The 13,296-nt window shown below is 28.5% G+C and overlaps 2 protein-coding genes across 5 annotated transcripts in view; one reads left to right on the top strand and one right to left on the bottom strand.

Moving 5' to 3' along the window:
- Positions 1-1,983: 1,983 nt before the first annotated feature.
- Positions 1,984-4,625, top strand: LOC107439556 (transcriptional protein SWT1). The gene has a single exon (XM_016052198.4). It carries the CDS (start codon positions 2,278-2,280, stop codon positions 4,534-4,536), a length of 2,259 nt encoding a protein of 752 aa, XP_015907684.2. The 5' UTR covers positions 1,984-2,277; the 3' UTR covers positions 4,537-4,625.
- Positions 4,626-10,306: 5,681 nt separating this feature from the next.
- LOC107439559 (cellular tumor antigen p53) overlaps positions 10,307-13,296 on the bottom strand; it is a 30,946-nt gene continuing 27,956 nt past the window's right edge. For all 4 annotated transcript variants that reach the window (XM_043052507.2, XM_016052199.4, XM_043052510.2 and 1 more), the window contains exon 15: positions 10,307-11,423. In XM_043052507.2, coding sequence (XP_042908441.1) covers positions 11,375-11,423 — 49 coding nt within the window. In that variant the 3' untranslated portion in view covers positions 10,307-11,374. The remainder of the gene's footprint in view (positions 11,424-13,296) is intronic.

Below are 13,296 nucleotides of genomic sequence, written 5' to 3' on the forward strand. Positions count from 1 at the left end.
CGCGGAATTTTATTTTTGAAAAAAAAAATTTTTATTTTTTAATTTAGTTAATTTCTAGTGATTACTTACACTCCTCTCTTTTTTTCCTTTCTTTTTTTTGGTCATCTAATCGAGGAATTGGATCAGGGCTTCTACCCGCTTTTATTACGCCCCTGCTTTTTAAAGTAGTCTAGAAACTATAATTGAAACATGGAAGTTGTTTGTTACATATGCCACTCTCAATAATTAGAAATCTGTAAAAGTACCCCTTAATATTATATACATTTAAAGATGCAAATTATAATTTGCAACTTTAAATAATTTATCTTTTTGCTGGTGTTTAGTTCATTTAAGAATTTTTTTTATTTTATGAGAAAAACTAATATGATTATTATTTAATCTCGTCGTCTTGAATATTAGATTCCTGCCACACCCTTGGAAATACATAATATCAAACAAAATTATATATATATTTTTTTTCGGCCTTTATGTTATTAAAAAGTAAGGTTCTTTATTATTAAAATTGATATAAATTTAGCACAATTACAGTTTTATTTTAGTCTTGTGAAATGTGAGAAGGGATGATTAAGATTCTGTTAAGACTTTTCGTGGAGAAAAACAGCACTTTTAATCGAATAATGCGCGATTCTTACTGTTGTGAGTAAAGTGTTATATGATTGTTAGATTAAGTCTATTTAATCTTTAGTTGACTTCATCTATGCTGATTTTTTAATCTTCAAGCAAAAAAGCTACGGTTTTGTGTAAGAAAAAAGAGTAGGCAATCTAATTTTTGAAAAGTTCTTCCGACGCAGAACTGTTTTAAAAATGATAATAAAAATTGGTTTAAAATATTTGTCTGTTTTTTGTACCGGTCATTTCTACATTCATTGAAATAATGAATGTTAAAATATTGAACCTTTTTTTTTTCGAGGCTAAGTCACAAAGAAAGTTTTTAAAATAATTTTTCTAAAATTTCAACCTGTAATTCCTTATAGTAATTAGTTTCTGTTACGATAAAAGATGCAAAGACTTTTTTTTTGCGAAAAAATTTCGTGTATTTTAATTTTGAAAATCATTTTGAAGGCAGCATTTTGTGCATTATTTTAGATATTTTTGTCTGAGATAAAAAAAAATGTGTGAAATTATGTATGCGTTTTTTTTCCTTTTTGTTGAAAAAAGATGTATTTGATAATTTTTATATTGAACAGGGGTCCATTAAGGAATATCAGGATTCTGCAGCAAATCAGGTTCGACATCCACGCTTGATGTTGCTTGCAGGTACCTTATTCCAAATTTTTATAAAACGGAAAATAATTGTTTAAATCCCTCTTTTTTTTTAACTTAGGTAATCGAATATTGCGTAAGTGTTTCATACAAATGCTTTGTCCGCTTTCATCAAAAATAATTAGAATCTCTAGTATATTTTGAAGACAGCATTTACAATTGTAAATATCCATCTGGGGAGAAGACTGGTTCCACATAGTTTTCAAACTTAAAAGATTTTAATCTATATGAAAATTAAGAGAGAAACTAGCGTACTTCCTTCTTCTATGACTTTCCACACGCTATGGGGAAAGTATGTGAAGTGTTGCCATAGGTAGAGAGTTCTGCTCTACGCCACCTGCAGCACATTTCGATCGCCAATACTTCGCAACTGTAATTATTCTCCTTTTTTCCTGTATAAAAATATGTTTACAAATAATAGAATTATTTCATCTGTAGTTGAAGATTATTTTTAAAACGAAATTCATTAATTGTTATGCAGATAAACTTGCAGACGAAAATCACTGAATTCTAAAAACAATTTTGAGCCAAATCTAGTAGACCCAAATCAGTATTCAAGTCGAACGACGACAGAATCAGCCAATGAAGTTCGTCTTTTAGAATCGACTACTAGGACAATTATCAATCGCTTCGCTACCGAAGCGGGGGTGTCATCCCCTCCACAGAGGATCAAAATTGTGATGGCATGTCTTCGGATCATCCTCCGGGATGTTTCCCAGACCGTCGCCAATAGCCCATTGTGCAGCTCTAGTGTGACGTAAATTAACAGCAACAACATAGTGCGAAGTAAATTAACAACAGCAGCAATAATGCAGATTTTGATAGTTTTTTGTAAACGTTCTTAATGGGGCAGAAATAGGTAGTCAAAATATATAGAATTCCAAACATTAATGGGTACGCAAAATTTTAAATATCAAAATGAATTATAATTTTTTTTATGGATAACGAAGTGTTAAGATATGATAAGGTTATTTTTTATTTTATAATTGTAATGAGAAATTAATTAATTAAAGAATGGCGAAGAATATTAAGCGTAAAGGATCTTTGCCTCATGGATGGGTTGTTAGGACGTCAAACAAGCATCCTGACCTTATATATTATTTTAACGCTGTTACAGGAGATTCAACTTGGGAATGTCCATCCTTAGACCCTCCTCGTAAGAAAAGTAATAACTTAGGTGTTTCATTTCTTTGTTCTAATGAATCTAATAAACAAAATGTTAACTGTTCCAATGACTTCTTTCACAGTAGCAGTGAAGGATTAGATAACAGATTCACAGACAAGACATTTTGTACCACACTGAATAATTATTCAGAAAATAGTTATGATATTATTGACTATGAAAATCGAACACCACCAAAGTCACTGACTTGTAGTGTTAATTCTGTTTCTTTGGATATTGCTGCAACTGAAACAGTTGAAAGAATAAATTACAATAGAACAACCGAAAACAATATGGTGGCATCTGTATCTAACGGGAATAGTCCTAGTAAAATAATATCTTTGAAACGGCCAATCGAATTCACCGATTCAAATTTACATGAGGTGGATGATTTTGAAATGCTAGATGTGACACAAGATTTGCAACTTATAGAGGATTTACCAACAAATGCTAGTTATTATATTATCGTAGACACAAATATATTTATTCATAACTTGAAGCAGATAGGTGTAATTATAGATCATGATATGGAAAATTGTGGTCCTCCGCATATCTTTATTCCTTGGGTGGTGATTCAAGAGCTTGATGGTTTAAAACGGGATCCGAAACTTAAATTTGCTGCTATAGATGGGGCTAAATATATAAATAAAAAAATAAAATCTAAAGACCCACGGTTTCACGGCCAGTCTCCAAAAGAAGTAAAAGATTGGTCTCAAGAATATAGTCGCAGCAATGATGATCGTATTTTAGAGTGCTGTATGAGTCTAGCTGATAAGATGCCTCCTAATAAAGTAATTCTATTGACAAATGACATTAACTTAGCCAACAAATCTCTGATTTGTGATATATCTGCTTATGATATTAAGTCATTTTGGAAAAAATTCAATGTTCCGTCAGTTAAAAAAACAGTTTCTTCTTCCACTAATAAGGTTTCAACTTCACCTAATAATCCGTTGCTCATCAAAATGGAAGTTTTAACTCCTGTGAAAAACGCAGCAATAACTCTAGCTAATAATGCAGCTTTAACTATAACGAAAAATGCAATTTTCACTCCAACAAAAAAAGCAGTTTCAACTGTAACACAAAATTTAACTGCTACTACCAATATTGTTATGAATCCCACATCACATCAAGCTGCAATCGTGGAACAGTCATTTCAGCCTGTTGTTAAACAAGAATATTATGAACCAAAAGGAGGAATAAAAATCTATAATATAATGCGTAAGGCTCGTATGTCCCTAAGAAAGGTTTTGTCCGTTTATTTACCGACTGAGCTAGATGATGCAATAGGATTTGTTTGGAGGGACTCTAGGAATGATGTATTCAAATTATCAGATCAGCTGTGCCTTTTTAATAAATACTGGGACTCAGTATTTTCTCATTATTTCACAGAGCAAACTCTATGTAATTTAAAGTATTTGGGGACTAAATTTGATTCTGTTGGTGGATTTTCATTTGTAAATGATGAATGTATGACAATTCTAGCCATTATTGAAGATTTTTTTTCCATTGTGCAAAAAAGAAAACCAAATATGAGTGTACCTGTCGAGACAATTCGTGATAGTCGTTCAATATCTATGCAGTTACTACTTGGTGCAAGAATGACTACAATCAGTGAAAACAATTTTATGGAATCCTGTTCAGATATAAATCTCAAAGTTTTTGAATATAATTGGATTATTATGAATCATTTATGCGGAGTTGTGATGGATTTTTATGGTGTTAAACATGATTTTCTGTATGATAAACCACCTGTGATACCCAGCGAAGCTGAATTTGATCGTCTTATGTGTAATTTGTATCCCAGTGTTCAACAACTAAAACAAACAATGAGAAAAGCTGTTGAGATAAAAGAAAACATAACTCCTCCTGGTCCAAAGTTTTATAAAAAATTTCATAACATGCTCAAAAACTTCGTTCCTTCTTTACAGATAGATGTTCAACCTTTAGACACTACTCAGTTTAATGCAAGAGGTTTGGAAGATTTTTGCAAGAAGTCAGAGAATCGAGAAAGAATTTCAATTGGTTATAAGCAGTTAGAATATTTCTCTTCTAAACTGCAAGAAGCTTTATCTTCGATGGTTTATTCTAAAAAAACAAACCTGTCATGATACATTTCTTTACTCTTAATATTATCTACTTGTGATTTCTAATCAATTTCAGTTATTTTTTATTATATCATAAATTCAGAGCATATTGAGTTTTTTATTTTTTTATTACTTAGATCAATATATTTGATCTAATTGTAAAAATATTTTCTATTCTCTAACATAATCTATTTTAGGGGTCTGCCCAGACCAAATTTACTACCGTTTAGCGGTACCTTCACAAATTCAACTTTAGAAAAAATGGTAGTTTCCGCAAAATACTTTTTCTTAAAATTTTATTTTTGTATCCCATAAGAAGTGATAAATCCATATTTTGAGTTGATTTTTTAATATAATTTTTAATTCTCATGAATCATGTCTAAATTTTTAAGAAATGGGTACCTCTCAGAAAAACCTAGACAGATCCCTGTATTTGTGTACATTATTTTTATATAAATATACAAGGTTTTCAGTTTCTTTGTATTCAATTATTATGGTTTTTTAATAGATAATTTTTTATTTAGATCGAGAAATAGGATATTTAAAGATTTTTCTTTAATTTGATAAAAAAAATTAAAGTAGTGTTAATATAATTTAAGAGAGATTTGAAATAATGCAATTTAAAGTAGTAGTAAATTTGTTGTTTTAATTCGATTGGAGAAATTTGAAACTGACAAAAATAGTCCATTTTAATAAAGATCTGTTTAAAATTGTGCAACCACGTGGCAGAATCACGGCGACATTATTGAAGAATGCTACACAGTTCTTGCAGAAAGAATTTTCCTTTAGAAAGTTAAAAATTTTAGTTTTCTTTTCTGCAGAAATTTAAAATTTTTTTTGTTGCTCTAAATTTATACTTAAAAGAAGCCTTTTTCGCATATCAGATGGGAAAGAAATGCTCATGATTTTTCTATTCTTATTTATTATTTGATTTTAATTTTTATTGTTATTTTTTTTGATGAGATGATTTATAAAATTGCGAAAAAGGAAATAATTAGTGAGTTTTCCTCTTACAAAATGTGAGTATATCGCTCATGATATTAGAATAAAAAATATTACATATCCATATTGAAAAAATATACAATTTTATTTTATCCAAATAGTTTTTTTTTTTTGTAAACACGTTTCTGTTACTTTAAATTTAATTAATAACTTGCATATGTGTTATTATTAAAAGTATCTTGCAGAGAGGTTTGTCGCAGAAATCCCCCCCCCCCCCCTCTTTTTNGAAACTTCTTTTATTTTGCCACAAGGTGTGTAACCTGTATATTTGTGTATTTTATTTTTTTAACATGCTGAAATTAGTTTATATCAGTGCTCTAAAAATTTTTTTTTTAATTTAAATAATTTTTCATTATTTTTTTCATTTATCTTAACGTAACAGTTTTTATGCTATAAATACAGTAGAGTTCCAATCATCCGAATTAATGTGAACCACGCATAACAGAAAAACTCGGTCAAAGCGAAGGAAAGAAAAGAGTAGGTATAAATGTAATATATTTAACAAATTCCAAATTTATACGAGTACACCACATACAAAAAAAATTAAAAAGCATACTTAAAACTCTTAAATAGCATACTTTACCAGAATTAAGAATTTTTACTTGAATAAGTACTTAATCGTTTTTTGTTTTACATGACTTTGGCACTTTTCTACAGCAATGTTTCACCATTTTTTTAGGGATAACAGGAAGGCTGATGTCGAATTTTCTTGTTCTTCTGTATATTAAATAGCACTTTCCGTAGCTTTTAATCCATCTGTATGAGACATTTTTATACGTTGGTTTTCATCGTCACTGTCTTCATCATCTTCGATTGATTCATTTTCATTATTGACGATATTAATGATAATTTCATCGGATCAAGTTGTTGGATTTCGTTTTCCTGAGTGTTTGGAAGATAAAATTCAGTTTTTTTTCGACGGTAGTTTTAAAGATTAACTAAAACAAAAAAAAATCCTTGAAATATTTGATTGCTTGGTTTAAGTGGAAACTCAGATAATCGGGGCTGTACTGTAGTTTTATTTTATGAATGTTACTAGAAGGCACATGCATCTGTAAAATTGCAGTTAAAATGAAGCCATGCTTAAAATACAGAGCATAATCAAAACATAGGTTGGAGATAAAAATATGCTGCAATTGTGACCCTTGAATTAAGATATGACCCCTCAAAATTTTAGTTCATTTAATATTAAATTTAAAGTGCATGAAGGATGTACATTCATGGTCAAGACATCAGATCCCAGCTGATGACCTTATAATTTTAATTTCTAAATGGCTAAAGATGTATTTTTAAAATTTATTTTAAATGCATATTAAAAGACTATTAATTTTAACGTGAAATCTTCAATCTGATATCATAAAAATCAGTAATTTTATCTTAATTAAGAATATGTTTTTTTAAAAAATTGTTCATTAATTTTTAGCTTGAAAAATGTTAAAGAAAAGAATATTAATAATAATAGTTTAAATTTTCCCCTTGAAAATATTTATTTTTCTCTTGTAATTGAAATGAGTAATTAAAGGAAGAGAATTTTTACATTTTATAAAATACTTTAAGTTTTTTTTATAAAATAGAGTAATGATTTTTATTGAAACAAAGACAAGATTAAGATGAGCCTGGTTGAGGTAAAAATATTCTGTAACTGGTGGCTCTTGGGTAATGATATGACCTCAAGTATGCTAATTAATGAGTGCAGATGGTATTTTAAGTTGTGAAAACAGACACAAAAACGTACTTTCTCTGAATAAATATACCTTTTTGTTGTTGTTGAGGGATTCGGATTTTTTACCCCCAATAATTTGGTCAGGAGACTGCAACTAAGTATGGACACCTTAATGTTAATTTTACGTATCTCACTAGAACTTTTTAAGCGAACTCAAATTTTTTTACACACTATGATAAAATTTGTTTATCCAAATATCCATGCAAAAAGTAAATATTGAATAATTTATTAAATAATAATAAAATTTAGAATACAGTTATATTAAATTTTTTACATCATTGTAATTTTGTATGGCAAAATAAAAAATTTGAGCAAAATTGATCGAAAAGTTCCTGAACTTATTCGACTGATTTGGCTCAAATTTTGCCATATAAAATTGCATTCTTTAAAATGATGCAAAAAATTGTACACCTTACAATTCAAAATTTTTTCGACCATTCTTTAATAAAATAATAAATACTTATTAAAAGTTATTTTTTGCGTGGAATTATCTTTGGATAAACTAATTTTAGGATTGTGTGAACTTATTTTTTCAATTCGTTTAAACAGTTCCACATTTCGCGAAATATGCAAAAAGTGAAATTAACATTAAGGGCTTCTATTCCCAGATAGCGACTGGCCCCTATATTCTGGTGGTCAGGAATCTGAATCTCTTGAAAAAAAAGTATGTTTATTCAGAGATAGTTTTTTTTTTTTTTTAATATCTGATTTAATAACTTAAAATATTGTCTGCACTTATTAATTAGCATATTTGAAGTTACCCTTTATGAGTTCTGGAACATAATCCAATCATTAGATATTCAGATTGGTCCGTTTTTTTTTGTTTTTGCGTACTGTACATTTGTTGCTGAATGGTTAAGACACTAGATTTATATCTCTGATGTCTTTATCACATCAAATTACTGCATCTATTACTATAATTTTATTACCTTTTAAATAGAAAATTGTTCTACAAGACGGCCTATATTACTACTTTAAGGGTGGACAGGTAGTTATTTGATTTGAATAGAAAATTTCTTTTGGCATTTATTATGTATGCAACTATTTTTTTATATGTTACACTCATATTAATTCTTTGTAAAAAAATATTGAATTTATTATCTGAAGTTTTCAAAGAATTTCTTGAAAATTACCACAACAAATGTATTCATATTTTTAGGATAGTTTTGGTTACATAAATGTCATTTATACAGATAAAAGTTGATACCTCTCTTTTTTGTAGTATGTGACATAAATTTCAAAAACATTGAAATGCATTTGTATTTAATAACAGAAATTTCTATCAAACACATCTTTTTTCACATGAGAGTTGTATATAGGAATTTTGTAAATTACTAACTTCAATATTATTTTCTCTTATGTAATAATGTAAAAAATAACATTAAATGATGAACTCATGTAAATTAGCTTGCAAATGAAATTTCACTTCCCCCAAGTTGATTTGCAGCTGTTTTTTGATAATTCAGTGTAATATTTCAACGTAATAACTTCTGTGAATAAATTAGGGGAATTGTACTATAATTTCAGCCACACTTGAAGTTTAATAATGAATATTTAAAAAAAGACCATTGCTTAGACAGGGTGCGTAGCCAAATCTTTGAATAAAAAATAAGCACTTTTTAAAAAATTTTCAAGCACTCAATCAATGATATTATTGAAAAACAAAAACTTTTTATGAACAGTTTTAGCGTTAAAAAAAACCCAGAAAGAAACTGGTGTAAATCGAAACAATCAGTACTTTCCCACAACACCAAGTGAATTCAACTTGACCCTGAACTCAGAACAATGCGCTAAAAAGCAGCAGAAATTNTTTTCTCTTATGTAATAATGTAAAAAATAACATTAAATGATGAACTCATGTAAATTAGCTTGCAAATGAAATTTCACTTCCCCCAAGTTGATTTGCAGCTGTTTTTTGATAATTCAGTGTAATATTTCAACGTAATAACTTCTGTGAATAAATTAGGGGAATTGTACTATAATTTCAGCCACACTTGAAGTTTAATAATGAATATTTAAAAAAAGACCATTGCTTAGACAGGGTGCGTAGCCAAATCTTTGAATAAAAAATAAGCACTTTTTAAAAACTTTTCTAGCACTCAATCAATGATATTATTGAAAAACAAAAACTTTTTATAAACAGTTTTAGCGTTAAAAAAAAACCCCAGAAAGAAACGGGTGTAAATCGAAACAATCAGTACTTTCCCACAACACCAAGTGAATTCAACTTGACCCTGAACTCAGAACAAGAGTATCCTTACCCCCTACGTCAAAAAAAGTGTTAGAAGTAAAATAAAATAAACAAGAACAAACTTAAAATAAATTAAAAAGAAAAACATTTCATAAGGATCTGATATTCTCTATCCGAATTGGAGCACTCGGAGCAACTCCCCATTTTTCGTGAAATCCATGGGTGCAAGTCTTCCGTCTTTCGAAAATGTCCGCGGAAGGAAACAAGACCGACTCAAAGACGGAAATTTTATTTTCTGTCCTTAAAAATATTTTTTTGGTTTACTTTCTTATGCCCTGTTGTTATTTTATCAAAAGACAGATGAATAGATATTTTTTGTACAGTATTTAAGCTTGATGTATTATGGTAAAGCTTTTAGATAGTTTGCATATGTCCAGGGGGTATTGTGTATGTTAGGTATTTCAGGCAAAAAAATTTCAGTCCTAGCCTTTTTTCCAACTTACACCCATGGCATGGATGGGATCCACCAGATATCACTGAAGGGAAAAAAAATTATCCGAAAAAAAAAGCACTTTTTAAAAACAACTGCTGAAAAAATCACCTTTAAAAGCTTTTAAAAACGAAATCCCCAAAAAAGCACCTTTAAGTACTTTTTACAAACGCTACGCACCCTGTTAGAATACAAATAGTTTTGATAAACAGTTTTATGTGAGAAAATATATAATTATATTCTCCTCTTATGGCACTCTTGTTAAAAATAAAAATTAATTTTTTTAAAAAATTTGTTTCTCAGAAATAGTTTCAAGCTAAGATAAAACTTATAACAAAAGATAGTAAAATAAATTGGCTACACTCTGTGTGAATTAAATAAACAGATGACAGTTTTAACAATTTTATTACAATGATCAAGATTAAAATACAAATGCACAATCACTGGACACAATAAATGAAAAATGTAAGTATAAACTGAATAAAACAAATAATGTAACAGTAGAAAAATAAACAAATTGTCTAGTTATTCATGAAAAAATTTAATTACATCATATTGATGGTCAGTGGAATAAAAGCAAGCTAATTTATCGATTTATACATGAATTAATTATAAATAAAATGTGTGAAATGGTAAATAATCGATAAATTATAAATTTAACAAATAGATGGTATAAATTTATCTCAGAAGTCAATTACAATCAAATGATCAATAAATGCAAAATGAGAGGAAATATGCAGAGCTTATATTTTTTTTTTTGTCGTAATTTTTAAAGTTGATTTTAATAACACTTAAAATCAATCATTATACAAAATAAACTTCAGTGATTCAGAATTTGAAAACATATTCAGGAGTGAAGTAAAAATTTGCTTGAAGGCATCATACTCAATATTTTTTAAAAATTTTTTAGTTGAAAACGCTAAATCCAGAACTTCAAATTTTTAAGCTTAATTTACACTAAATATTTGGGGAACCAGTTCAAAAAACTTACAATAAATCCTGTTTTTAGACCCACATTTACAGGTAATTTTAATTGAGACTGAGTTTTGATGCATTCTTACATACCTGCACCAAATATATACATATATTTATCAATACACAGTAAATTAATTTTTACAGCATTAAAAACTGTACACAAGATTTACAAGTTCAAGTTTTTGTTTGTATAAAATGTAAAAGCTAATTAGATAAAAAATTTATGATTCAAATCTTTTGAAAAATATTTAGTGTATAATTTTCTGTTCATATTATATGATGAGGAGTGTATACGTAACAATGATAAACTATTGCATGGCTTGTTTTTTTTTTAACAATAAAAAACATTTTTCAAGTTATTTAATTCAAATTGCATAGACAATAAAAAAAAATCAAATTGAGAAAAGGCATAATACAAAAGTAAAAAAATGTAACTCCACAACCAATACAAATGCACGTAAAATATGACACAAGATTTCATTCAGCTCAGATTAATATCTTCTGGAATACGATATCCTTTACGCTGCTGACTAGTTAAAAAAAAACAAAAAAATTTATGATAAATAAAATGCTTAAAATACACATAAAATAAAAACCATATTGATATAGAGATACAGACATAAGAGAAACTCATACTGTATGGATGTATAAATAATAAGATCAGTATTTAACATACATAAATTAAAAACTGCAGTATGGAAGCTGGTTTTTTTAAAAATTTTCTAAAACTTTGTTTTGAAAATTTCAAAGAATGAATTTTTTTTTTTTACGAACATAGAACGAAAATTTTTTTTTAGTTGTAAATATATTTTTATTTCAATATGTAAAATAAATTGAAATAATATGTTGAATAACTAAAAATAAGTTTGAAAAACAAACAGTTGTTTTGCCTAATAGCAAATATCATGGATTGACTCAATGGTCCAGAGAAAAGATTAAGTAAGTTTTGCTTCTCGTGTTTGAAAGGACAAGAGACTCTTATAGCCAAAGATACACTTGACCCTTTCGCGACGTTTTTTTTCTTTAACAGAACAATTTTAGTAGCATAAACTATGAGTAGGGCAGCATTATGTACAGTAGGGCCATCTATGTTCTGTGAATGAAAATAACTTAAAAAAAATTAGCAGGACTGGTGGGAAAGTCTCCAATTAGACAGAGAAGTGTTTCTGTCCCAAAAGATTTATTTTGAAATTTGCTTGGGACGTATGTGTCCTGTTAGGCGTAAAAGGGTTGATAGCCGTTTTTAATATAAGTGTTCTAGATTTTTAACATGCTGAAAGAAGCACGGAAAAATAATAATAAGTATTTTTTGTGACACTTTTAGCATTAGTGATCTTAAGTATGCAACTCTATTATAATACAAGTTCATTAAGTGCTTTACCGTACTTAAATGTGTATTAAAGTTAAATTATAAATTGATAAATAAAATCTAAATTAATAGAGAGCATGGATTTTACTCAAAACTATTTACTTAAGGCAATTTAAATTTTTAACTGTTTTTGAAGTTGACTTACAATAAAATTCAGATAATATTGAAAGAAGGTTTCCCCGGGGCAGAATCGCAGCGATATCGTCGCAGAACGTTACAGAGTTCTTGCAGAAAGATTTTTCTTCTTAAAATTATTATTTTTTTTTTTTTAAAAAAGTCTTTTCTACAGAAATTGACACGTAATATTTGAATTGTGCATTTAATCGCTTTTTGACGTGCTCAATTTACGACAATAGAATTGCTAATCGATGTAACGATTGTATTTTCGGCAGTTATTCATATTGATTTTCGTGTACATTTTAAATATCACGTATATTTAAAACAATATGGAAAATTCAAATTGTGCGTTTGAGTATTCACTTTTTCTAAATCCATCGCTTTCTGCATAGTTTTTATTACAACAGCGTAATCTCGAAAGGAAACACGCATTTGAGGAGCCCGATTCGCGTGATTTCATCGTCTATCTTTTTTTTGGCAATTACTACTACGGATTTTATGATTTTTAATAATATTTTCTATTGTGATAATTATTTAAAAAATGCGAAGAAGTTTAGTCGCAGACAGCTCGAAAAAATTCTGCCACAGGGGAAGGTTTGATATTAAAACAAAATCTAAAACGCAAAAAATCTCAAACGCAGGAAAAATGATTAAGTACGTAAAATAAAAATGAATGCAGATCAAATGTAATTAAATTTTTTGAGGTTAAAATAAATTTCCCCCCCTGAAATTTTAAAGTAATGTAGAAAAAAAAGTGTTTTCTTCTTCACAATCGTTTTACAGGGATGAGATTAGCCAAAAGGCAAAAAAGCTGAATTTCCATGATAGTAAATTTTACGCAAGCGCAACCTTTTAATAATAATTCCAGACAGTTTAAGGTAATAAATAATGTGTTGACATACAATTGTATAATATAT

Source organism: Parasteatoda tepidariorum, chromosome 8 (genome assembly GCF_043381705.1).
Source record: "Parasteatoda tepidariorum isolate YZ-2023 chromosome 8, CAS_Ptep_4.0, whole genome shotgun sequence".
In the NCBI taxonomy this organism is placed as follows: Eukaryota; Metazoa; Arthropoda; class Arachnida; order Araneae; family Theridiidae; genus Parasteatoda; species Parasteatoda tepidariorum.

What these genes read in the sequence shown, in the direction of transcription:
- LOC107439556 (XM_016052198.4), top strand. Translation starts at nt 2,278, where the DNA reads ATGGCGAAGAATATTAAGCGTAAAGGATCTTTGCCTCATGGATGGGTT.